This window comes from Sceloporus occidentalis, unplaced genomic scaffold, assembly GCF_023333645.1.
Source record: "Sceloporus occidentalis isolate IW3139 unplaced genomic scaffold, rSceOcc1.0.p SCAF_13, whole genome shotgun sequence".
NCBI lineage: Eukaryota > Metazoa > Chordata > Lepidosauria > Squamata > Phrynosomatidae > Sceloporus > Sceloporus occidentalis.
In genome coordinates this window covers 12,462,982-12,488,611 of record NW_028316993.1, presented here as the reverse complement: position 1 = coordinate 12,488,611, position 25,630 = coordinate 12,462,982, and the positions used below count along the sequence as shown (strand labels likewise).

Here is a 25,630-nt window from a genome sequence, read left to right as displayed (position 1 = left end):
TATTTTGCAAAGGTGCTACAAGATTCCTTTGCACGGTAGGGATATAATTCTTTGCTAACATCATCCTCCAAGGAAGCAATTAGTAATTTCCCCTATATTCTTCCCTGGAAATGTTCACTGCTTGTAGAAGCTGGCTGAGATTGAGTAAAATGCACACCCGCACATGTACGAACAACACGACATGCACACTTCTGAGTCCTCTGCCAACCTCAATGCCCAGCTGCTACCCAGATAGATTCCTCTCTCCTGTCTTTAGGGCAAGGCGAAGGGAATGTAGCCTTTCAGAGACCACGAGGCCAGACCCTTGGGGCCTGGGCTATTCCTGAAGATGAGTCCAGTGCTTTTAAAGACAGGCTTGGACCCTCCTGCAAGGAGACATTGAGCAGACAGGACACTCAAGGACTGCTTGCAAAACCAGCAGGAGAATGATGTTCCCTGAAACAGCTCTCTTTGTGGTGAATTACATCCTCGCTCGGTATGTACCCCCAATTCTTTTTCACAGGGACGGAGGGCAGCACTAAATCCCAGAGCCAATTTGCCACCTGACTTTGGAAGGGACCACATGTAACAGCTTCATCCTTTGCCCTTCCATGACTTTCTCCCTCTCCGTCCTCTCTCTCAGGAGGCCTCGGACCCCTTCGCCTCACCGGGTCTTTGCAGAGATGCCTTGGAAGAGGCTGGCCAGCTTGCACCCAGCTTCCTACTCCACCCACCATGGCTTGCAGGACTACTGGATCAGCCCCCAGCGGCGCTATCTGGCAGGCAGCACATGGCGCACCCCAACCAGGCGGGTCTTGGTTCTTCCCGGGAGCACTGGGGTGTCTGATGTTGAATCCACTCACTGGCCAAGTTCAGGCCAATACAGGCACAACCTCATGTGAGTAACTAGTTCGAGAAGCCACATGCTTTGGGACCACCCTGTACCACTGTTTTTTCTCAGAAACCTTCTCAAAATGGCAGCAGGGATTGACGCGGCATCACATGCAGTTGCCATTTTGAGAAGGTCTCAGGTGAAAAGAAAGATATTAGGAAGCACTGGCAGGGGGGTGTAATGGGCGAAAGAAACTTCTTGCACTCTATTCAGTATCTGATAAGTTCCCAGGGAGCATTGCTACAGCCATAGAATTCATTCATTTATATCCCACTTTTTCTCCAACAATGAGACCCAAGGTAGCTGACAACTTATCAGCAACCATACAGATTAAAAGCTATACAAAAGCTTCATTTTAAAGGGGCTATTCTTTAATGGTCATGGAGAAGAGGGGATTTCAGCAAGGGTTCCTTGCTACACAATTGGATGACAAACAACCCCGGGATACAATTCCTTCTACCTATAAAGGTAGAGGAACCTTCTTCAGGTTTAAATAATGCAATCCTATATGTGTTAGCATTTATGCCTTTATGCATAAAGAGAGATCTTGTCACACCTTTGAGACTCACTGAAAGAAAGAAGTTGGCAGCACAAGCTTTTGTAGACTTAAGTCTGCTTCCTCAGATGCAAGTCTAGAAAAGCTCATGCTGCCAACTTCTTCCTTTCAATGAGTCTCAAAGGTGCTACAAGATCTCTCTACATACTGATTCTCCAGACTAACACGGCTATATCTTTGAGTTCTACCTTTATGCACAAAGGTGCATTCGAGCATCTTTAAAGGACAGCATGACAAGAGATTTTTGCAAGAACTTGAAAGGACAAGAGGTTTTTGCAAGAAGATGGCTGCAGGTGCAACCAACACCCCAAGGAAAGACCCCACCTTTCAGGTGCATACAAAGACACCCCTTGCTTTTCAGGAGCCATCCCTCCATTGCATGAAATGCATGTCAGGCCTCTCTCTCTCTCTCTCTTGCTAGCCATGCGCCGTCCACCCTCCGCATGAAGGAGCAAATTAGCACTAAGCAGTTGCTGGGTAACAGCATCCTGCCTTCCCAGGCTCCTCAACCAATGGGTGCTCATCCTGGTGATATCATGGTCGTCATTCAGGCCACCCATTGGCCATTCTCCAGCTTGCATTTTGAGATCCTGGCTGGGTGGTTACCTGGGAGAAGTTGGGTTCTTGGCTGGGTCCATCTGCAAGGGCTGGCTGCAAGTTGGGAGGCACAGTTGGTGATGGCTGCATCCCTCCCCTTCCCCAGGGAAGGACCAAAAGGTTGCAGAAGCATCCCTGAGCCATGCATGCATGCACATAGAAGCATGCACCAGGAGATTTCAAAGGAAATAGAAACACTACACCACCCGGCCTGTAGTTTATCACACTGGGGCTGATTTCAACATTAAAGAGAGATTAAAGCGCATTTAAAGCATCTCTCAAATAAAGCGAAAATGGCGAGTAATTGCACGAATGATTATCACACGCAATTGCACAAATAAAGTGATATCGGAAATGCATTGTCGCTGAAATCCCAACAGTAAAAAGATGTACTTTAATGCTTCTTTGTGACCACTTTAATGGCACATTTTGTGCACCGTCATGTGAAATCGTTATGCAGAATTACATGATTTTATCCGGGATATTCATGAGATAAACTCCCAATCTCCTCCGAGTGATAAACTCCAATGAGTGAAACGTAGACCCAATATGTGCTGCAGAATTAATGCGGATCGATCCTGCTTTCACTGCCGTGGCTCGGCTCCATGCTAGGGAATTCTGGGATTTGTGAGAGATTGAGCCTTCTCTCCCTTGGAATTTGAATCCATTGGTTTTCACTCTCTAGAGCAGCAGAAAACAAGTTTGCTCCATCTTCTCTATGACATCCCTTTAGATCATAAGAGATGCCTATCGTGTCACTGAACCCATGTGGTGGAGGACTAGGACTCTGGAGATCTGGGTTGTTAGTTGTTGTTGTTGTTGTTGTTGTTAATTTAGCTTCCTTCATAGAGATTTTCTCAGCAGAACTCGCTCTTGCCTTCCTTCAAGGCTGAGAGAGTGTGACTTGCGCAAGGTCAGCCAGTGGCTTTCCATAGCCGAACAGGGATGATGTGGTGATGGGGAGGTCTATTTTTATTATTTGGGCCCCCTTGCCAGGCTTAGCAGTTCGGCTGGACGGAAAAGGGCCTAATAATAAAGCCATGGAACAGGTGGCCAGCTGGTCTGGCGGTCAGCCGTCAAGCTTTGGGAAGAGAGCAAGAGAGCAAAAATAAATCTCAGCCTCTTCCTTGGTTGATCTTGTACTCTTCTACCCTCCCTTTAAAGCTTTCCTTCCCACCTAAACCAGCCCCTCTTTCTCCCCGGGCTCTTAGTTGAGTCTTCCTCCTTGTCTCTGCTCCTTCTTTTCCCTTTTAAAGGCATGATTTCCAATCACAAATACTTCTACCTTTCCCTGTTGCTACTGCCTACATGGCTTTGGGTCCCAACTGAGCTCCACTTTCTCCATCTGAATCCTCCTTTCATAGGACTTTATCACACGGAGGCAAACTGGTTAAAACCCGTACAGAAACAGGAGTTTCAGATTCTCTTTTGCGGGTTGTTTTTCAGATGCGTCATCGTCAATGAGAAACAAAGCGACATCAATCCGAACGCAAAGTCAACCAAACGCACTCCTTTTTACTTTCGGGATGTTCCCGAAAGTAAAAAGGAACAGGTTTTGTCAACTTTGCATTTGGATAAATGTTGTATCGTTTCTCATTGATGCCAACATAACCTGAAAAACCCTGTATTGGTGCAATGATCAACATTTTCTAATTACATCCAAACCTCATTCTTTTTCCTCTCTTTCTCTGGAGAACTAAAGATGGCAAGTGGTATATTTTGCTCTATGGCTTCCCTTGCTTCCACTCCTTGAGCCACTGAACTGCCATTGCATCAGTTCACAGGGCTTGACAGCTCCTGGAAAAAAGAGATGGCGCTGGGGATTATGGGATCAGTTATCCAAACATGTCACTTTCCCTGGTTCCAGGGGATTGTGGGATACGTTGTCCAAAAAGTCGCCTTTTGCTTGCCAAAGCAGTGAATGTGCCCTGGCATGATGCTCCTGGGCACCTGTCTTTCCCCACCAGCCTTGGTAGGCCTCACTCCGCTGGGCAAGAAGGCTGGCAAGAGGCCACCAAGACTCAGTGGCCCAAGGAGAGAAAGGGAGCCGGGGGTTTTCCATTTTGGCATCCCAGCAGCACAAAAGCAAAGAGGCTGCCCAGGAGAGCAGATGGCTCTTATTTACTGAATTACGGCGCCGGGTGTGGCTCAAGGAGCGCAGCAGATGGGCCAGAGGGGGAGACGCACAAACAGAGAGGGAACTTCGCTAAGCCAGCTCCTGGGGCTTCCTATAAATACTTTGCCACCCCTCTTTACGCTTTCTCCAGTTATGAAATGGGATTCGTTCCACTGCTGCTACCACCCATGGGGAGGAAAAATCCCACCGCCACGCTGCAACGAAGAAGGATGGTGCATCCCTCCCTCTTGGTGGTTCATCAATTTTTTATTCCTGGAAAGCATGCGCTTTTTCCTCGGCTGCAATCCTATGAGTCTCTCCTGCAGGCTGGAGATCCCCTTCTGAAGCTGATGGACATTTTTATCCAATGCACAGCAGCCATATTTAGTTGAGAAGTAGAATGACGCATATGGTGTCCTTTTGCACGGCTGCACATTGTGCATCAAGGTGCAACGTACTTTCAGTTGCGCATCATTGCAATTGTCTCACAAGGGGGCACAGCGCAACCACAGCATATCTCTGTGGGCATGAAGTTGCACTATGCCTTATCAACATAGGATCTCATTCCTTTTCTCCAGAACTGTTTCTCTAGCAATTTTGGGCCTGTTGGTTTTTCTTTTTGGTAGTCCATGGTACTCTCCTCCAGCTTGTTGCTGTTGTTGTTGTGTGCCTTCAAGTCATTTCCAATTTATGGCCACCCTAATGCAAACCTATCGTAGGGCAAGTTTCTTCAGAGGAGGTCAGAAACGACTCGGAGGTACACAACAACCACTTCTTGAAGAATTCTGGATATAAGCACACCCATGCACCCCTCCTAAATGTTTCCTTTCGCGATGGAGCGCTGAGCCAGCCTTGCCCTCTCTATGCCCCACCAAAACAAACACAGATACCTGACTATTTGGTATTTTGTACCTGCTCCAAACCGCCACTTGAAGGCTGGCAGGTGGAGAGAAATCGGAACCCATGGAGTTGCCTTTTCAGCACAATGTTTTCCCTGTTGTTTTTATTGCTGCGCTTAAAGAAATAATCCCTTCCCATTATTTCTTGGACAGCTTTTCTGAAGTTCAACCTAAAACCCAGAGCAAGTTCACCGCTTGTCTTCGATGCCACTGGCTGCTCCCTGGTTGAAATGTTCTTTGCTATTCCATTGCTGCCATATATATATATATATATATATATATATGGCTTTGGTATGGATAAGAGATGACACAAAACTGGGGAAACATCTCCCCCTTTAAAATATCTTGAAATGTAACTTTTGAAAGGTAACTTGGAGATGTTAGTAATCATGCCAGCTTCCTTCCCATTTGTTACACTGCTTTTGAAAATGTGGCTTTGTGGCAATGGAAAAGTAACTTGGTGCAAGTAACAACATTACATGCTAACGTACAATAACCTCCAAAATCCACAAAACAGCAATACCTTTAATTGACTGTCCAAAATGCACAAAATACATGATGCACCATGTATTGTGTGCATTTTGCTTGGTCAGTTAAAGGTATCACTATTTTGTGGATGTTGGGTGTTATTGTATTTTGCTATATGGCCAACATGGCTGCCTCTGAATATATTACTTGCAACAGTTGGCAGATGGCAACCATCCATGTCAGGAGATGTCAGGAGCTGTTGGGAATCTGCTCTGTGTTTTAGTCCAAACTTTGAACGAACTATTCGAGGTGCTGAATTGTTAAAAAAAAAACAATCTCAAATTGGTTCAGCATCTTTTTTTGGACCTTCAAAGTTTGGATTAAAAGCCAGAGCAGATACGGTGGCTGCGACCCAGGAGCCACCAGCAGCCATGATCTGCGTCAGTCAGTCTGTAGAGTCACCAACCCTGGTTCCTTTCATACAAGGTACCTTTTATTTTATTTTTTGCAGATGGAAAAACCGCTGGCAGTACCTGAACCATCACTACCTGGGCAAGAGACCCCAGCGCAGGAGCCACATCCTGGGCTCGAACTTCTGAACCATGCCCCAAGGGCCACGCCCTCCAAGCCTCCGGTAGGTAGAGAAAGTTCCTCCGCCTTTGGCCAAAAACCTCTGGGAAATGGGGACAGATGGAGCCCAGGATATCCCTTGTGTCAATGGAAGGTGAGAAGAAGCCCCAAAGGAGACAAGATGCCCTTCCACCCTCTGCTTAGAAAATACAAATGGCCTTCAATTCCTTTTCTCTGTACTTCTCTATATTCCTGGGCTTAGAGACCCTAAAAGAAACTGGATCTCCTCTGATCTTGGAAGCTAAGCAGGGTCCACCCTGGTTAGTCCTAGGATGGGAGACTGCCAATGGCTGTAAAAGCTCTATGCCAGAGGAAGGAACTATCCAAAACCACCTCTGAGGATTCCTTGTCTAAGGAAACCCTATGAAATTCATGATACACACACACACACCTAAATATTTTAAAGGTACCAGATCCCATCTGATCTTGGAAGCTGAGCAGGATCAGCCCTAGTTAGTCCTTGGATGGGAAACCATCTCAGAGTATTCCTTGTCTAAGGAAACCCTATGAAATTCATCAGGTTGCCCTAAGTCGATAGGCAACGTGAAGCCATATATGTACACACACGGTCTACTATACTCAGCAGTGGTCTGTTTTGTGGTCCAAAATAGATGTTTGGTTGGGTTAAACCAGGATAAACCCAGTTGCATAAATCAGTATATTGACACATGTCGAAAGCTAAGAACAGCTGGAGTATGTCGAATTTCTGCTCTTGCTGGCATTTCCGCCACAAATTGGCCTCACTTCCTAGCAAAAATAGGTGCATGTTGCATGAATTTATTTATTTTTAAACCGCAAACGGTCCCACACTTTTCTCACATGCCGTCCTCGTGCAAATGTTTTGTAAGCCCAACCTCAGTCTGACGCAGAGGGTTTCTAGAGGCTCTTTGCGCAATTTTGGGGACCCCGGCTTTGTGCGAAAGGGGAAAGCGAGCGTCTTGGTGACCTCACCAAAACCCAAAGGATGTAACGGAAAAATGCCAACACCACAGGAAGTGTTGCGGAGGAGTCTCCCCGACGCAGGAAGTCAGGCGACTGTAGGGTTGTCGCTATACAGTGAACACAACTGTATTTGCTAATCTGCAAATGTCACACATCTGCCAGCCCAGGGCCAAACAGAGGAACAAACTCTACCGGTTGAATTGGGAGAAAGTTCAAGGGGGATGCCACGCCAACTGGCTTTGTTTGCATAAATCCTAATTTTAGAGTCTATCCACGCTGCAGAAATAATCCAGTTTGATGCTGCTTTAACTTCCATGGCTCAATGCTATGGAAGTCTGCAAATGGTAGTTTGTTGTGGCACTAGAACTTTGTGTATTCAAATACTGTAACCTTTTTCCTTCTTTCCTTCCTTCCTTCCTTCCTTCCTTCCTTCCTTCCTTTCTGACTTTCCCTTGATCTCTTTGCATGCTCAAATGTCTTTCCTTTCCTTTCCCTTCCTTTCTTTTCTGATCTCTTTGCATGCTCAAATTATTTTCCTTTTCTTTCCTTTCTGATCTCTTTGCATGCTCAAATGCCTTTCCTTTCCAACTCTCTCTCCTCTTCTTTTCCTTCCTTCCTTCCTTCCTTCCTTCCTTCCTTCCTTCCTTCCTTCCTTCCTTCTCTCTCCTTTCCTTTCCTTTTAATCTCTCCCTCTCCTCCCTTCCTGCCTTCTCTCTCAGTCTCCTTCCTTCCTTCTTTCCTTCCTTCCTTTCCTCCTTCATGGCTCACTCTGATCCTGGTTTCTGATGCATAATATATCCATTTGGGAGCAAAAACCTAGCCAAGGAAGGAGGGAGTTCCTCACAGGTCATGGTTGTGCCATGTGCCATGCGCCAGCAGCTGTTAGGACCTGCCCGCTTGCTGTCGCTGCCTATGAATGGCTGCATTATATTCCGCCATGCCTCCTTTCCCCTTCTCTCCCTCACTCTGTCCGCCCCAGTTTTGCCACACTGTTATTTTGCACTCGTGTGCCGTCTTCTGTCTTCTTCTCCATTTTCTTTGGTATGTTTGATTGTTTCCCTCGGTTGGTTGCAGCTGCACCTGCTGAGCGCCAGCGGAGGGAAGGAAGGGGGGCCAGGAGCAGGTGGCCGCTGTGTGTTGACTTGCCCTGCCCAAAACCCAGATTATCGATAGGCTAAACGGCAAAGAAAGAGCTGGGCTTGAACATGACCGTCGGGCCAGTTGCCATTTTGATAGAGAACATGCGATCTGCAAGATTGCATTCCTCAAAACGGTTGCATCTCGGGTGGCCGTTTCACCAGCCCTGAGGTTTCCAAGCCAAAACCTGAGATTTGGGCCTCATCCACGCTGCAGGAACAATCCAGTTTGACCCCACTTTAACAGTCATGGGTCTATGCTATGGAATTCTGGGAACTGTGGCACCAGAGCGGAGCTTAAAGACAAACCCTGGGGGATGACATTAAGCATGATGCATACTACTAACCACAGTTGCTTGTCATTCAAACACACAGACACAGAGCATCTTCTCCGGTTTGGAAACTCAGAATGTCTTCGCTTAAGGGGCTGTTTCCAGAAGGAGGTAAAATTAGGGGATTCATCCGTTTCACTTCTTAGAAAGACAGGATAAGGACCATTTATTGCACTGAAAATGATAACAGGCGGGTAGAGAAAGAATGGATGATGAAGCCAGCGGTGCTTCAAAAGCTTGCAACATGTATAACATTGCACACTTTAATGGGTCAGCTCGATAAAGGTATCCTTGGGTTTTGGATGATGCCGTACTTTGCTATATGGCCAACGCGGCTACCGTTGAATGTGTTCTTTTGGGTTTCTGCCATCTCTTCATACCAGAGGCTTTTGCTTTCCCCATTTCACTGCCCACCCTCTTGACACAAACACTCCATCCAAAGCACATCTGTGGTTCAAACAGATGGGCCCCTTTCCCGGCTCGCCATCCCCATTTCCTTTTCCCCGTCCCGGCCTCCAATTCCCAGGCCTTCCTGCTGACCCTGGAATTTTTGCAAGCTGCTTTCCTGACCTCAGTCCACCCCTCTTCCTTCCCCTCCCTGTTTCCTGCCTCCGCGGATTTCATTTCATTTCAAGGCAGAAGAAGGGCTCCCATCTAGTCTCCCAGTTCCTTTGCCCTCTCCCAGTCCTAATATTTGGGTATCCTCCAACCCACCCTCTCTGCCTGCCCTTTGCTCCCTTGCCAGGCAGGACTGGGATCAAACAAACTGGTGCTGCGTCCACACTGCAGAAATAATCCACTTTGACACCACTTTAGCTGCCATGGTCTGGTGCCACACCAAACTACAATCCCCAGAATTCCATTGCATTGAGCCTGGGCAGTTAAAGCAGTGTCAAACCAGATTATTTCCGTAGTGCGGATACAGCTCAGGTATAGCTGGGTGGACTCCATTTGCAGCATACACAGAATTTATCCCAGCAGCATTGGGGAACTTGGCTTGCTTAACACCTGGGGCATCCATCACAGCTGCACAAAGTATGCCGGACAAATAAAAGACGCCAAGGCTAATAGATAAAGGAAACATGTATCTGGGCAGACTTTTCAAGATAGCCCTATCACCCTGAGATTCCTTTTGCTCTGCAAAACCCAGACTCTCAGATCAACAAAATATAATTTTTAGTGCAAAATAAGTGATGCAAAATAAGCCAAACAAGTTGAATTATTCAAGTTGCGTGGTGTTATAGTTTGGGTGTTGGACTACAACTCTAGAGATCAGGGTACAATTCCCAGCTTGGTCATGAAAACCACAAGGTGCCCTTTGGCAAGCCACACTCTCTCAGCCTCAGGAGAAGGCAGTGGCAAACCTTCTCTGAACAAATCTTGCCAAGAAAACCCTGCGATAGGTTGCCCTTAGGCTCTCCATAAATCAGAAATGGCTTGAAGGAACACAACAGCGACAATAGCCAGCTCAGTGTGCATGAGTTATAGCAGTGGTATGACTCTCTTTGTGGTGACATTGGCCTCGCTTGGAGACCCGAGTTTTGCTTTAAATGTGATTCCTTAAGAAGGAATGCACAGAATCCTTTCTTGTCCTGGGAACGTTTGGGTGTTTCCAGAAGCAGCTCTGCTTCTCCCCGATCCAGCCCTGGTTGTGACCCTGCAATTCCTGACGGCCGCTTCAGGGTTCTGTGGGCTTGGCTCTGGGAATGTGCCAAGTTTTGTTTTATTGTGTCAACAGTGTTTCCGGCTTTACGGGGTGAACAGGGACCGGCGGAGGCTGAGTTCATGGCTCTGGGTGCGGTGACTCACCCTCCAAACCTGGGAGGGCCAAACGCAACCCGCGCAGGCATGCCCGCCAGAAGCACAATGCCACAAGGCAGCCGCTCACATCAGGAAGGAGACTCATAGGCCCACAATGTTTGGCGCAACCGGGGCAAGGATGAGCGCATTCTTGGGTCATCTACGCTTTCCTTTCGGCCTTCAGGAACCCAGCTTCCTTCCTCTGGTTCTAGCACCCATCCGGATGCCCACCGCGTCCGCTTCCCTGTTCCCTCTTCACCACCCATTTCTAACACTTTCCCCACAAAAGATGGAGGTCTATAGCAGAGGGCAAAGTGAGGCCCATGAGGTTCAGATTTCACAATTCTAGATGATGGAGACTTAGGTGTTATAGATTTTTGTGAGTTTTTCAGGCTATGTGGCCATGTTCTAGAAGAGTTTATTCCTGATGTTTCGCCAACATCTGGACACAACTTTAAAATGTTAGAAAATGTCCACATATTTAGCCCTCGGTGGAAGTGAGGCTAAGAAGAGACCCTTGTCGATGGCCACCGATTCAACTCCTAGCGGAGGGGAGATTCAGGCCAAGGAATTTAAATCATTTGCTGGTCAGTTTCTTAATCACAATGCAACCCTAGCTATTGTGTTTCTTGGTTTCCTTTTCCAGCCAGCTAGTAGCACAAAATTGCACTCTGCACATGCTCCGTGGTACCCTTTCTATTATGGTTTCAACCAGTTCCAGTTTGGAAGCACTCAAAATGAGATTTCTAGGCAAACCTGAGTCTCACTCTCGTTCATTTTCTATGGAAGCAGAAGCAACGGGGCAGCGGCGTTGATGTGCCAGGCTCTCTGCGCCCTGATCTGCGCATGACTCTCCTGAATGAGTTTATTCTCCAATGCAATGGTTTGTGTGCCACTGGTTGTCCCTGCAAGGACTTACTTACAACCAGGAGTGGCATATCCTGTCTCCCTGACAAGTAAATATTTGCTCAAATCTAAGGTGATAAGTATTCGAGAGAATTTTTAAAGTCTGTTTACTAACACCGTGGCAAAAGTACGCAGCGTTGTGGACTGAAGCCACAGCAGAACGACACAATGCATGATGGAAGAGATGTTGGTGAAGCCAGCTGGAGGCAGCGTCTGCACTGCAGAAATAATCCAGTTTAACAACACGTTAACTGTCATGATGGCTCAGTGCTATGGAATCCTGGGAGTAGATCCATAATTCTAGGTCTGTAAGTGCAACGCAGGATGTTAGATATCACTCCGTTGGTTTTCCTGGTTGTTGTTATGTCTGGTCATTTCATTCTCTCAGCCTCAGAGGAAGGCCAAGGCAAACAAATCTTGACAAGAAAACCCCATGATAGGTTTGTCTTAGGGTTGCCATAAGCTGGAAATGACTTGAAGGCACACCACCACAAAGTGGGACAACAGAAACCTTGGATACTAAAACTGAGAGTGACTGCAACAAATATTACAACCTACTAACACTTTTTCCCTTTCTGGGGAAATCTTAAATGGAATAATAGCAGTAGAACCTGGTTAGGGTGATCCAGTAGATCAGGAAGACGGTGGAGAGCGAGGAGTGGCTATGTTCGCATGTGTCCATGCGCAACTGGTGACATCATGTCCTTCCTCCTCTTCCTCCATGCTGTCAAATCTTGGATCAGGCATGGGTTAGAGGAAGGTGAGGCACATTTAGCGTGTTCCTGGTCTGGAATTCAGGGCTGCTTCCCTGACATTGGCAAGACTCTTTAAAAACTAACAATAGTTTGGCTAGACATACAAATAGGGCATAGAATCATAGAATCCTGGAGTTGGAAGGGACCCCAAGGACCATGCAGTCCAATCCCCTTTTCATGCAGGAATAGAAGCTAACACATTCCCCAAAGATGCCCATCCAACCTCTGCTTGAAGCCCTGTTTAAATATTTGGAAGGGAGGTCAAGTTGAGGATGGAGCAAGTTTGTTTTCTGCTGCTCTAGAGACTAGGAGATGGAGCAATGGATGCAAGCTCCAGGGAAAGAGATTCCAGCTCAACATTAGGAGGAAGGTCCTGACAGTAAGAGCTGTTCAACAGTGGAAGATGCTGCCTTGGAAAGTGGTGGAGTCTCCTTCTTTGGAGGCTTTTAAAAGGAGGCTGGATGGCCATCTATCAATTGGTATGCTTTGATTGAGAGTTCCTGCATGGCCCTTGGGGTCCCTTCCAACTCTATGAGTCTATGAATTTACATAGTACAACGTGGCTGCTAGTTTATGATGGTGACTCAGAAATCCAGCATCCATTAGTAGAGGAACCAAAGTCATTTTCTTCCCTTTGCACAATAGGGTCATGCAGCCAAACAACCCAAGGCCATTCCTTGAATGGCACTGGTGCAGGTGATGGGCTATAATCTCTCTCCAACCTCCCATTGCTGCTGCTGCTGTTGTTATTGTTGTTGTAGGGTTAGGGTTATGGCCACAGCCAATTTTCACCCTGTACCACTTTGCTAGATTGCACAGCCACAAAAATAACCAAATAACAGCAGCGACGTGCCTACTGTACTTAATGCCCATTGCGGATCATTTGTTAAAATACACCCTTCCTCTCTTCAACAGCATTTTCTGGGTCTGGTGGAGCTGCTGGTCAGGTAGGAAAGGGAAGAGGCTCACTTTCTTTCCACTTGGGCAGAAGACCCAGAAGGCAGCCCATTCCCAACCATGACCGCTGGTGGAAATAGGCTGCTGCCGCCACCCCCAACCTTTCCAGAAAGCAGAGGCTGGATGGCCAGAAGGTTGGGGATGCTTTGATTGTGAGTTCCTGCATGGCAGAAGGTTGGACTGGATGGCCTTTGGGATCTCTTCCAACTCTATGATCCTAGGTCTGGTGGAGTTGTGACCAGGTGGGAAAAGGAGGAGACCCATTTTCTTCTCTCCTGTCTAGCAGACCATCCAGACCTGGAAGGCAGCATCTTCCCACCAGTGCACCAGGAATGTGTGAGATGTCACACGATACAGTTCACATCCCCAGCACTTCCCTAATGACGCCCCCGAATAACCAGATTTTCATTCGCCTCGGGGGTTTGTTTTACCTCTTTTGGTCCTCTTCTTCTATTTCTGAAGGCCTGCAAGGTGAGCTTGTTGGAAGCAATATAAGCCCAAACACCACATTTTGGTGTCTTTTTGCAGTGAGGGCAATTTTATTTTCTGCCCCCAAACAATCGGTCAATGAAGCAATGAATTGATTTCTGTCCTGCTTTTCCTCCAAAAATGAGACTCAAGTAGCTCCCTGAATAAAATAAGATACAAGCATGTTTTTAAAAATCACGCAGGTAAAAGCATACCAAAAGTTAATATTAAACTGTCTATTGAATTCAAACGTTCAAAACGTTAATTTAAAAGCATAGATAAAACAAAACAGCCCGAAAACAGGAGTCCCATTATATAAAACAATCAGGCCGGCATCCTGTTCCGCAGTTACAAGATTTTAAGATGGACTTACGATCTCGTAACTGCCAGGCATTTGTCTTTACGGTCGCTAATGATGAAACACGATCTCATAAACCTACCTTTGCAGCCTAGCAGCACCCGACCAAAGCACTGGAGATCAAGAGGGAGAAAATAACATCTACAGCAATCTTCTGTGTTTAGAAGGTGCCGCATCAGTTTTGGCAGGACCCAGGTGGTCTCTCCAGCAATTCCTGTGCAAAGGAATCATCGCAGCATAGTCTGGTGCTGTGCCAATTGTGCAACCCTTGCAAAAGGTGTGGGACCTGTGGCAATGATAGGGTGAAAGCTGACACTTGATAGTTCTGCAGCTGAGAGCAAAACCCGCCTCAGGGTGAGAATGATAGGAATAATGGTGCAGCTAGTGCCGGAAATGACCAGAAAAGAGTTTGGAGCAACAGATATTTTGGATATTTAAAAAAAAAACCAACCCTGAGAACTAGAGCAATGAATACTGCAGCCTCCAGCAGTATCTGCTATGTCCAGAGGAGGCCAAAAGGATTAAATGGAAGTTATCTTACCTTGGGCATACCATGAGATGACAGTGGAAAAAACAATGGTTGGCATTGTGCTTGGAGTTTGTTGTTCTTGTTGTGTGCCTTCAATACATTTCTGACTTATGGTGACCCTAAAACAAACCTATAACGGGCAAGATTCATTGGCAAGATTCATTCCGAGAAGATTTGCCATTGCCCTCCCCTGAGGCTGAAGCATGTGACTTGCCCAAGGTGTCACCCAGTGGGTTTCATGGCCAAGCTGGGAATTTACGTCTTTGTAAATGCCTTTTCATGTCCACAAAACAGAATTGATTAATTTCGGAGTGTCCATGCACACCTAGGGGCTGCTGTGATGCTACAACTTAAGAGCATCCTTTGCACAAAGGTGGAGTGACTGGTGTGGCCTGATGCTCAGTGGCCACTGATGCATGTTGGGATGCCCCCTCAGGACTGGAGCACAAAAGTAGCACCTGTTGTGCATCAGAAGTGCCCAATGCACATCCACAGAGCCTGGTACACATTAGAGCACTCTTGCCTATGCCCAGATGTGCACCTTTGCAATTTGCTAATCGGCTTTCATTGCATTTCCGCAACGCAGTTACAAATTTGTAAAGTTATGAAACATAGACTTTGATGTAGGATCTCAGTCAATAAAGCTGAGAAAAATGGGAGGCTTCAGAAAAAGAGGCAGGCCACATAACAGATGGGTGGAGCCAGTCAAGAAACTGACCCATGGCCCCTGAGTTTGCAAGAACAGAGCTGGGGTGTGAATGAATGACTTTAAGGCCTTGCATTCACAGTTGAATTGAAAACATGCAACAACAAAAGTGTGGTTCTGTGTGTTGCCATAGAGGGGCATATGCCTGCAACCTGTTCAGACATGCACACGTATTGTTTCTGCACATAAATGCATTTCACAAGGCATGCATGGAGGCAGAGCAGCAGCTTCCCTCTCCGCCTCCATGTGCTTGTCTGTATGCAGAGAGCATAAATGCACATGTTCCCAGATATGCACAGACAAGTGGAAGCAAACAGCGACAGAGAAGGCCACAACGCGTGCACATGGCAACACGTAGGCGCATCTGCGCATGAGAGGCCACGCGGGTCTGGCGCTCCCATCCCCTCCTGGAAGGGCCCCTCCTGCTGTGCACGGCCACATTTCCACAGGACAAAGGAAATGTCTCAGCCCGTTCCAAGCCGGACAGCTGCCAAGGGGCCTCGCTCAATTCCCCATTCATCAGACAGAGGATGGGACTTAAAGGGACAGCGGGCTGTTTCTCTTGCCAGCTCTCTTCCCTGGGAGAGCCATCGTTGCATTCAGCTCTCCCCCTGGCCTGCATCAATATAAGAGCAACATAGAGCTATATGGCGTGCTTGGCACAGATGATGGATCGATGCTGCGCATGCACCCGTAAATAACACTTTATTCTTCCAAGGCCAAGGGCTGCAATTTGGGGGTAAAAGAGAGCAACTAGAATGGGAGATATCCTTCTAGTTGTTGCTGTAGTTGTGTGTCTTCAAGTGGTTTCCAACTTACGTCAACCCTAAGGCGAACCTAATGACCACAAAGGAGCTGCATAAATTCAACCTAGACAATGAGGAAATCAAAACAGTCAAACACTGACATTGTTTACCTTTCCTTCATCCTTTAGATCCTTTACTAAATGCCCCTAAGTTTTACCCTCGACTTATCCATGAGTCGTATCAAAATCCATAGTTTTGGCCCCAAAACCTGCCCTTGACTTATACATGAGACCAACGTATAGTTGAGTATATATGGTTCCTATGTGTTCAACAAGTGGTTGAATGGGATCAATCTAGCTGAGACTAACTAAAAAGATCCCAGCCATTGCTTTTTTTTAAGTGAAAGTAGAAGTGAGGAAGCCAACGTGAGAAGCTTTTGCTCTTTTGTTTTTAAATTCTATGGCTTCTGATGTAACTTTTGCCAGTTTTCGGGTCTCATTCTTTGCATTTGGACATGGAGAGGGAGACCTGGCAAGGATCTTGGATAGGAACTGACTCTTGTGTGTTTTTTTGTCATTTCAGCCTGGAGTGGATCCTGGAGGAACCCATTGCTGTGCACAGCAGAACCGCTTGCCCAGATCCACCCACTCCTTGGCTTTCGTGTGCAACTCTCTGTGCTGTGAAACAATGCTCCTCTCTTGGAAACGCTCTTCTCCCTGGCTCTGCTTCACTCACTCCTGCTAGCAAAACGGGTTGGAGGGATGTCCCCTGCGGATCTCCTTCGCTGCTTCTTCCTTGGCTGGTAGAAAGATGGAAGGAGGAATGTGGGATTAGGCTGGGAAACGGGGAGGAGAAAATGCATCCTGTGGCCCATGCACTCCTTTCTTTGACCCAGGTTCAAAACAAAAGGATACTGGTGCATGTGTAAGGGTCTTTGGCATATAGTTGTTGGCATCAAAAGTCTCCTCATTGCTCAATTTCATTAGAAGGGTATGCAACCATGGACATTCCCGATCAGAGGAAAATGTCCCCTTGCTTCCATAAGGATACTGATACATGTATAAGGGTCTTTGGAATAGAATTGGTGGCATTAAAGGTCTTCATCTGAGGATGAATCCTCATTGCTCAATTGCATGAGAAGGGTATGCAACTTTGAACCAAGCATGGACATTTCCCATCAGAGTAAAATGTCCCATTGCTTCCATAAGGATAATAACGCATGTGCAAGATGCCAATGGGATTCCATCCAGAATGTAATACGGGGTGTTTGGCATAAAGTTGGTGCCATCAAAAGTCTTCATCTGCAGATGAATCTTTATTGCTGAATTGTATGAGAAAGGTATGCAAACTTGAACCAAGCATGGACATTCCCCGCAAGAGGAAAATGTCCCATTGCTTCCATAAGGATATTGACACATGTGTAAGGGTCTTTAGCATAGAGTTGGTGGCATTAAAAATCTTCATTTGAAGATGAATCCTCATTGCTTGATAGGAGAGTCTTGGAAGGCTGCAAAGTTTCTCCTGCAGAGGTAGTAGTAGTAGTTGTTGTTGTTGTCTCAGCTTTGCCCTTTCTGATGTCAGATTTGCATCCATTTCTCCCTCCATGGAGAGACTGGCTTGTTGTTTGTCATACAGTCGAAAGAAGGACATGGCTGGCAGATGGTGGCATACATTACGCGGGAAGCGGAGCCAATGAATGAACTGCCGATGTTGTGGGTGACATTATTAAGTCCTGTAGTAGCAACATTGCCAGCACTGAACACCAAGACAGATTGGGTTGCCATCTGGGTTGGATTCAGGATCTGGCCCTGGCGTTTGTAGCCTTGTTCTATGGTTTGCTCTTGGATGCAATTGCTATTTTATTTTATTTTTTAGGGGGGGATGTCTATCAGCAATATGGATCTACCATCCAAATTCATACAACTACAGCTGCATCTACACTGCAGAAATAAAGTCTTTTGACACCACTTTCACTCCACTTTCTCCGTTAATTAATTAATTTATTTCATATCTTTTTAATGCCGCCTTTCTTCCAAAAAGGCACCCAAGGCGGCTCACATTAAAAACATACAGCGCTTTATTGATGATGATGATGATGATGATGATGATGATGATGATGTGTGAGAGAATGGGCACAAGTGTAGGATATCCCACCCCATAAGAATTCACAACATTGTGAGAATGTTGTTTAGGAATGAAATCCTTTGGAACCAGACACTCCTGACTTGGATAATCCCGATTCCTGAAAGGATGGCAAGTCCAAAGATTGCTTGGTTTGTTTACTTTATGTACCAGACGGAAGGTTATTTCTGAGTTTCCCGACACATCTCTCTTCAGATCTGGTTTTGCACGCCTCCACGGAACAGGGCCTTATTGTTATATACAGGCTTTGGCCTTCGCAAATTGTTAAAGTTCAGCTCCAGCTTTAATCTATATTTTTTTCGGAAGCGTCCCTTCCAGTTTTCTTGGCAGCGGGAGCAACGTTAGTCATCCACATTGTAACCTAAGAAGTCAGCTTTGCTCCAACAAAAGAGAAACATTTAACAATATTGGGGAAAATGATCCCATTGTTGTACTTAAAAAAAAACACAGGGAAGATGCTTTTAACTTATCATTAGGGTTGCATCTGCACTGCAGAAATAATCCAGTTTGACACCGCTTTAGTTACCATGGCTCTGTCCTATGCAATTCTGTGATTTGTAGTTTGTTGTGGCACTAGAGCTCTCTGACAAAGAAGGCTAAATGTCTCCCAGTTCTTGGCCAGATTTGTTCAGAGGGGGTTTGCCATTGCCTTCCCTTGAGGGTGAGAGAGTGTGACTTGCCCAAGGTTACCCAGTGGGTTTCTGTGGCTGAACTGGGAATTGAACCCTGGCCTCCGGGGTTGTAGTCCAATCCTCCAACCACTACGCCACAATGGCAAATGCCTAGTTCTAATTCCCATAGACGTAAGTCCACTTACAAAGACGTACATCTCTAACAGCGTAAAAAATGCAACTGCATGTGCAAGGAAATTTGCACAAGTGTGGGACATCAACAGGATTCCAGCCATAAGAATTCACAACATTGTGGGAAAGTTGTTTAGGAATGAAATCCCTTCGAACTAGATATTCCCGACTTTGATTGTACCAATTCCCGAAAGGATGGCAAGTCCAAGACTGCTTGGTTGGTTTATTTCTCCACTTTAACTCTCACGGCTCAATTCCTATGGAAGCCTAGGATTTGTGGCTTGCGGTCCAGTCTCTGCCAGAACCGAGGGAGTTCTAGTGCACTCCCCCATTCTGAATCCCTTCCTTTGCCGAGCATTTTGGCTGGTAGCCAGATCTGATCCTCCAAGCCCAGACAGCGACTGAGCGGTGGCCAGTGAACTGTCAAATGACGGGGAGCTGCATTAGCATTCTCCCATTGTGCAGGCATTAGCACATGGCGCAATGGGCAGACACACACACAGTGGACGGCACTGGGGGTGTGGAAACATCTCCCCTATGCACCTTTGCATCCATCCCAGTCCCATCTGGGGCAAAGATATGCATGATATGCAGTGTGCTGCAGACTCCGGTTGGGTGTTGCAAAGCTTATTTGCAGCCACACTCCATTGCCGGAGTCCTCCTTATTGCTGACCAATGGCTTCCGCATCAGAGGTGTAGTGAACCCACACTGGCTCTTATGGCAGACTTTAAAGGCTCTGTCCAAGGTGATGAATATATTTGAGGATAATGTTTGGCACCTTGGATTACTACCCACAGTTTCCTTACCCACGGATTCAAGCATCCACAGCTTGAAAATATTTTTAAAAAACTATATAAATGTCAAAAAGCAAACCTTGGCTGCTTTGGATATTGGACACCGTTTTACTCCATCACTGTATTTAATGGGACTTGAGCATCCACCAATTTTGATATCTATAGAGGTTCCTGGGACCAAACTGCAGAGGATACTACTTGAATGCCAGAGGACTCTGGTGCCACAAGAAACTACAAATCCCAGGATTCCATAGGATGGAGCTGTGGCAGTTAAAGCAGTGTCAAACTGCATTAGCTCTGAAACGTGGAAACAGCTTGAGCATGGATTCACTAAACCCTAACATGAAAATCGTAACCTTTATGATGCTGCTGCTTCATTTACGTTCAGTTTTGCTCATCCTTTCTGTAGTCCTTCCACAATATAGAATTATAGCACTATGATTCCAGTTGAACTCCATGGCTGCGTCTTGGGATCTGTAGCTGGGAAATCGTAAGGCTGTAGTGTAATTGTGCAGTGTGTGTGTTTGATGTGTGTGTTTTTTGGGACACAACATCTCGCAATCCATTGAAAAGAGATCTCTAGCGTTGTGACACTACATCAAGGAGACAGAAAGTAACTTAACGCTGACGGAGATCCGTGTTTGCGCAGCCATAAACTGCCGATGGTGGAACAGCATGAGCAAGCAAATGCAGAACCCACAATTTGCAACACATCATGCACACCTGTCTGTTTAGTTCCTGATTGTGCATTATGTGCAGCAGGACTCCATGAGTTTAAAGGGAAGAGGAAAGGAATGCAGAAGGAAGTGCCATTCACCTGTTCCTCTGGACTTTAATAGCACTGTACTTTAAGGATTTCCACAAATTATGGTGGAAGTCCTGGGGTGACACATTGGAAAATGCCTTGGCGATGTTGGATAATATGGGGTTGTAATGCCCACTAGGCCTTAGTGACCTGTTTGGAGGCACTGGTGACCAACTTCATTCTTCCATAATTAAAATAATTGGAACAATGTACTCCCCGGCACCTATCATTACGCATATTATACCCACCTATGGGTGCCCTACTTGTTTTTATCTTCCCATTGATGGGGAAGGTGAGAGAGTAATGTATAGTTTTTCCAAATTAAAAGGGGGTAAGACTTTGGTTGCAATGACTCCCAGGGCTTTTTTTACTGCAAGGAAGCCATCTTATTAAAGAGTTGCCAACTGTCGGTAAGAGTTGCCAACTGTCCAGGAAGAAAACACGATGGCGCTTCTGCCTGTTGAAGGTGCTGGAGAGACACAAATCAGCAAATGGACCTTAAACCTAATTCCTATAGATTAGGAGTGCTTCTACATTCCAAAATCATAGTGCCACGATTCCACTTAAACTGCATCCGACGGAGTCCTTGGATTTGCAAGGTCTTTTGCCGTTTCTGCGAAAAAGAAGTGCTGGCGCATCACAAAACTAAAGCATCTCCAAAGCTACAAATCCAAGGATTCCATAGGATGGCGCCACGGCCGTTAAAGCAGCATCAAACTGCATGAATGTTGCAGTGTAGCAGCAGCCTTAGGTTAAATATACTTAACTATGTAGCTGATGCAGAATTGCTGCCCAAGTTTCTAGATCTCAAGGCCCAATCTCAGGTTGTCACAACCCAACTAAGAAAAACCCTGACATTCCCTAGAATGCAAAAAAGGAAATTATCTGTCATTTCGTGGTTGTTTCTTTTCTTTCTCCTTCTTGGTTTTGGTGGAGAGGAAGGCATGCCTTTAGGGGGAAAGGCAGTAATAGTGGAAAAACAGGCCAGGCTGGTAGGAAAAGACATTTTAGCCCAGTCATTGCTGGATACCTTTATTTTTCCTCTCCTGTTTGCTTCCACCTTTGTTTTCCAACCAAGACACCAAAATAAAGTGGCCCGGTGGATCCCAACTTCTGTCCTACACCCGTTTTTGAACGAAGAAATAAATCGGAAATGCACAGTCTTGCCTGGTAGAAAAACAGAGTGTGGTTTATTGTGAGTTTTATGCTCTGGATTCAAATCTCACCCGTCAGCCTCTCAATTCCAAAGCAGTGGCCATAGGCAGAACATGCATCCCTCCTTCCAAATCCCAAACTTGCTCATAATCCATAATCTGGGCTTCATAATCCCAAGCTACTTTACAGGGCAGTTGTAAGGAATCCTGAAATAATATCTGTGAATCATTTCGAAGGCTCGCAATACTTCTTGTTGTTGTGCGCCTTCAAGTTGTCTCCGATTTAAGACGACAAACCTTATCTAAAAGCAAATTCTAAGCTCTGTAAACTTCAAATCCCAGATTTCCGTAGGCCGGAACCATGGAAGTTAATGTAAAATAAAGGATCTACAGTTAGACTTTTTAAAAACGTGTTGGAAAGCCCTGTGCATGTGTGTGTGTGTGTGTTGTTTGCCTTCATGTTGTTGTAGGAGTTTATCACACTGGGGCTAATTTCAGCATTAAAGAGACGTTAAAGTGCATTTAAAGCATCCCGCAAATAAAGTGAGACTGGTGAGAAATTGCGTGAATGATTATCACACACAATTGCACACTTAAAGCGATATTGGAAAGGCATTGCTGCTGAAATCCTGAAAGTAAAAAGATCTGCATCAACGCTTCTTTGTGACCACTTTAATGGTGGGTTTTGTGCAACGCTGTGTGAAATCGTTTCATGTAATTCGCTGTGAAAACCCCGAGGGTGACCTTGGGCAAGTCACACTCTCTCAGCCTCAGAGGATGGCAATGGCAAACACCCCCTGAAGACACTTGCCCAGAAAACCCAATGATAGCTTCACCTTAGGGTTTCCAGACTTGAAAGCAAACAGCACACAGGATAATGAAGTAACAGAGTTGGAAGGTTGGAGAAAAGAACAGGGAGAAAGAGGGAAACATAAAAACATGAAGAAATACATTTATTTAGGATACCCTTTTGTTCCTTTTTGGTGTCCAAGAAACCTTCACAGCATACGTGGGTTTTTTGTTCTGTGATTTTTTTGAGCAACATAATGTGCATTCTGCACATGATGCAATTCATGCAAATGCTATGCAAAACTTGGCCTTAGGGGGATGCTGCCAGTTTCCACATCAGTGCTTAAGAAGCACATTTTATCCTTGTCTTAAAAAAGCAGATTTGTTGGTCCACGGTTGTCGAATTGTACACATGCGGTCAATGCACAGGAGAACAAGGTGGGTTGTATACCCCCAACCCTATTGCACAACCTTTTAATGCATGGGGTGTCTTCTGAATCCCCTTCTTTTTATAGTGTTTTTTGGAAGGAATATACTGCCTTCCTTTCCTTTCCTTTCCTTTCCTTTTCTTTCCAAGAATTGCATTGCTCTGAATTGCATCCTCTGAAGATGCCAGCCACAGATGCTGGCGAAACGTCAGGAACAAACCCTTCTAGAACATGGCCACATAGCCCGAAAAACCAACAACAAAACTATGGATGCCAGCCATGGAAGTCTTCGACTCCACGTCTCCCATCCTTCTTCCCGTCAACCGGCCGCCCTCTCCATCATGTGGCAGTGAATCCCGCAAGTTCATTCCGCCTTGTGTACAGACAGGCCTTTCTTCGGCCGACAATAAACAAAAAGGCTGGCTCTGTCCTGCCCCTGCCCCATCCTCTGTAATGTTTCACGAACAGGACAATCTGCTGGCTCACAAGGAAATAGAGATAACATTGTTATATCTGGAGGAACAACAGTGAAATGACCCTGTAAAACTGGAGCCGGAACAGCTCAAAGCACTGGGACTGTGTAACCCTTGCAAGACCGGCTTGCATAAAGAGAGTACCGTCGTATAGAGGAACCTTTGCATTATAAAACTTACAGGTTTGCATCTCTCCAGCAAGAGACATTTGGCAGGGACCGTCTTTTCCATCCCACTTTTCCAGCTGGTTTTAAAATGTCCCAGTTTCTCCTCATCCTCCTCTTGCTTTCGCACTTTGCCATCCGCTTACTTCATGTCCTGCAAGCTGAGTTCAAAGTGCAAAAGTAGTTTGCATCATATTGATTCGGTGGAAAGGAGAGGAAGGGGCACAATTTTGCTGTTCCCAGTAGCTTTTAGGCACAAGCAAACTGCTGCAGCCTATCCCATATTGTGTGTCCTTCCACATCACATTGGGTTTGCCATTGCCGTCCTCTGAAGCTGAGAAAGTGTTACTTGCCCAAGGTTTATGTGGGTTTATGTGGCCGAGACAGGATTCGAACCCCGTTCCCTGGTCCTAGTCCCGCACTCAAACCACTACGCCATGCTGGCAATAATGAAAGGTTATTTTTTTACTTCCAAATGGTGAGACCACTTGGTTCATCCCAGCTAGAGTAGATCCAAGCAATCGTTGAAGGGTGAGTTAACACAACCGGTTCAGTGGGTCTACTCTAGTCAAGACTTAGGTCTGAGACACATTCCTTGAGGACAGGGATCGGTCCGTTGCTAGTGGCTTGGCAAGTGAACTGGAGCAAGCTTCAGTATCCCAGGGCAGTCTACCCTTGCAGTCAATGCATCAGAAAGAGCAAGAGAGATGGCCATGGGGAAGACTGTTGCTATTATCGGTCACCATCCAGCGTCCATCCATGCAACACAGCTGCTCCTGATGGATTCTCTCTCCCCCTTCCTCCCATTGCACCATGGTGCCACACAGGGCACTCTTCCGTGCAAGGCAGCCACAAATGAATGACAAGCTGTGTCCAGTGTATTAAAAAGCAATGGAGAGGAATGAGGTCATCTGCCGAGCTTGGCAAGAGAAGGGCTGCTGTCTGGGAAAGACAGCGCATCGCCCCACTGCTCTGCACCACTTTGGAAGCAACAGAATTAGTAAGGATGGAGTTACAATCGAACCATGGCTCGTCCATGGTCCAAAGAGATGGCTGAAATGTGGCCCTGAAGCCTGTTTTTGTGGCCTTCCAATCCTGAGAACCAGTGTGCTGTCGCAGTTTGAGTGTCGGGCTACAATCCTGGACATTGGGTACGATTCTTTGCTCAGCCATGGAAACCCACTGGAGGGTGAGCTTGGGAGAGTCACACTCTCTCAGCCTCACATGGCTTTAGGGTCACCATAAATCAGAAATTACTTGAAGGCACACCACAACAACAAGGAGCATGTGTCTTATCCAAGATCACCCGGTGGCTTTTCATGGCCAAGCTGGGATTTGAATCCTGCTCTCCAGAATCACAATAATAATAACATATTTAATAATAGTAACTACACACAAGAAAAAGCACCTCTCATATCCAAAGATGTTTGCAATCGTGTTTATTACAGAGTGTGTGTGTGTGTTGTTTGCCTTCAAGTCATTTCCAACTTATGACGACACTCGGGTAAACCTATCTTGCCAAGAAACCTACCAAGAAAACTTGCAAAGAGGAGTGTGAAGCCGAAGGCTTTTGTGGCCAGCATTCATAGTTGCAAAGAGAGGGCTTGCCTTTGCTATCCTCTGAGGCTGAAAGAGAACGACTTGCTCATAGTCACTCAGTAGGTTCCATAGCTAAGCTGGGATTCAAATCCTGATCTTCATAGCCCAATGTTCAAACCACTACTGGCTCACTTTAAAAAAAGATGCCCCAAATATGCTTTGGGCCACTTCTATGTTTTTATTTTGGTATTTTTGGTAGTCTTTGTGGTCCCTAGCTGGTCCCAAGGTGCGTAAATTTGGTCCCTAAACCTCTAATACTTGCCCATCCCTTGCAAATATGCTTTTGAATCCAAATTGTGGAGGCTGTGAATTCAAGGAAGAGGGAAGAACTAGAATCGGAATGTCTCTGTGGATCTTCTCTTCCCACTCCTTGCAAAACAAGCAAAAGATGGAGGAGGCCAGACAGTTGGCTTCAGGCATTTCTTTGGAGTATTCTGGGCTGGAGAGAAGAAAAATATCTTCTTTTTATCTCCTTCCTGGCTTTCCTCAACCCGTGAGAGATAGAAGGCTGGGATTGTTGAGGAAAAGAGAGACTCCTCAGTGGAAGTCAGAAGGAGGTCGTGCATGCAAGCCAAGATGTGCGTATCTGACAGAATGGGGCCACTGGTGTGTCAGAAGGAGGCCACGGATCTGGGTTTGTGTCTGTAGATGCAAGCAAGGGCTTGGGAAGAACGAGGGGGAGGCAAGAGAGAAAGACAGACTGGAT

The 25,630-nt window shown here is 46.1% G+C and overlaps 1 protein-coding gene across 1 annotated transcript; it reads left to right on the top strand.

Annotated features, from left to right (window-relative positions):
* The first annotated feature begins 320 nt into the window (after positions 1-320).
* LOC149305009 (uncharacterized) lies at positions 321-17,315 on the top strand. The gene is made up of 4 exons (XM_089478973.1): positions 321-475; positions 623-877; positions 6,019-6,141; positions 16,355-17,315. Exons 1-3 carry the CDS (start codon positions 426-428, stop codon positions 6,104-6,106), a joined length of 393 nt encoding a protein of 130 aa, XP_089335099.1. The 5' UTR covers positions 321-425; the 3' UTR covers positions 6,107-6,141; positions 16,355-17,315.
* Positions 17,316-25,630: the final 8,315 nt, after the last annotated feature.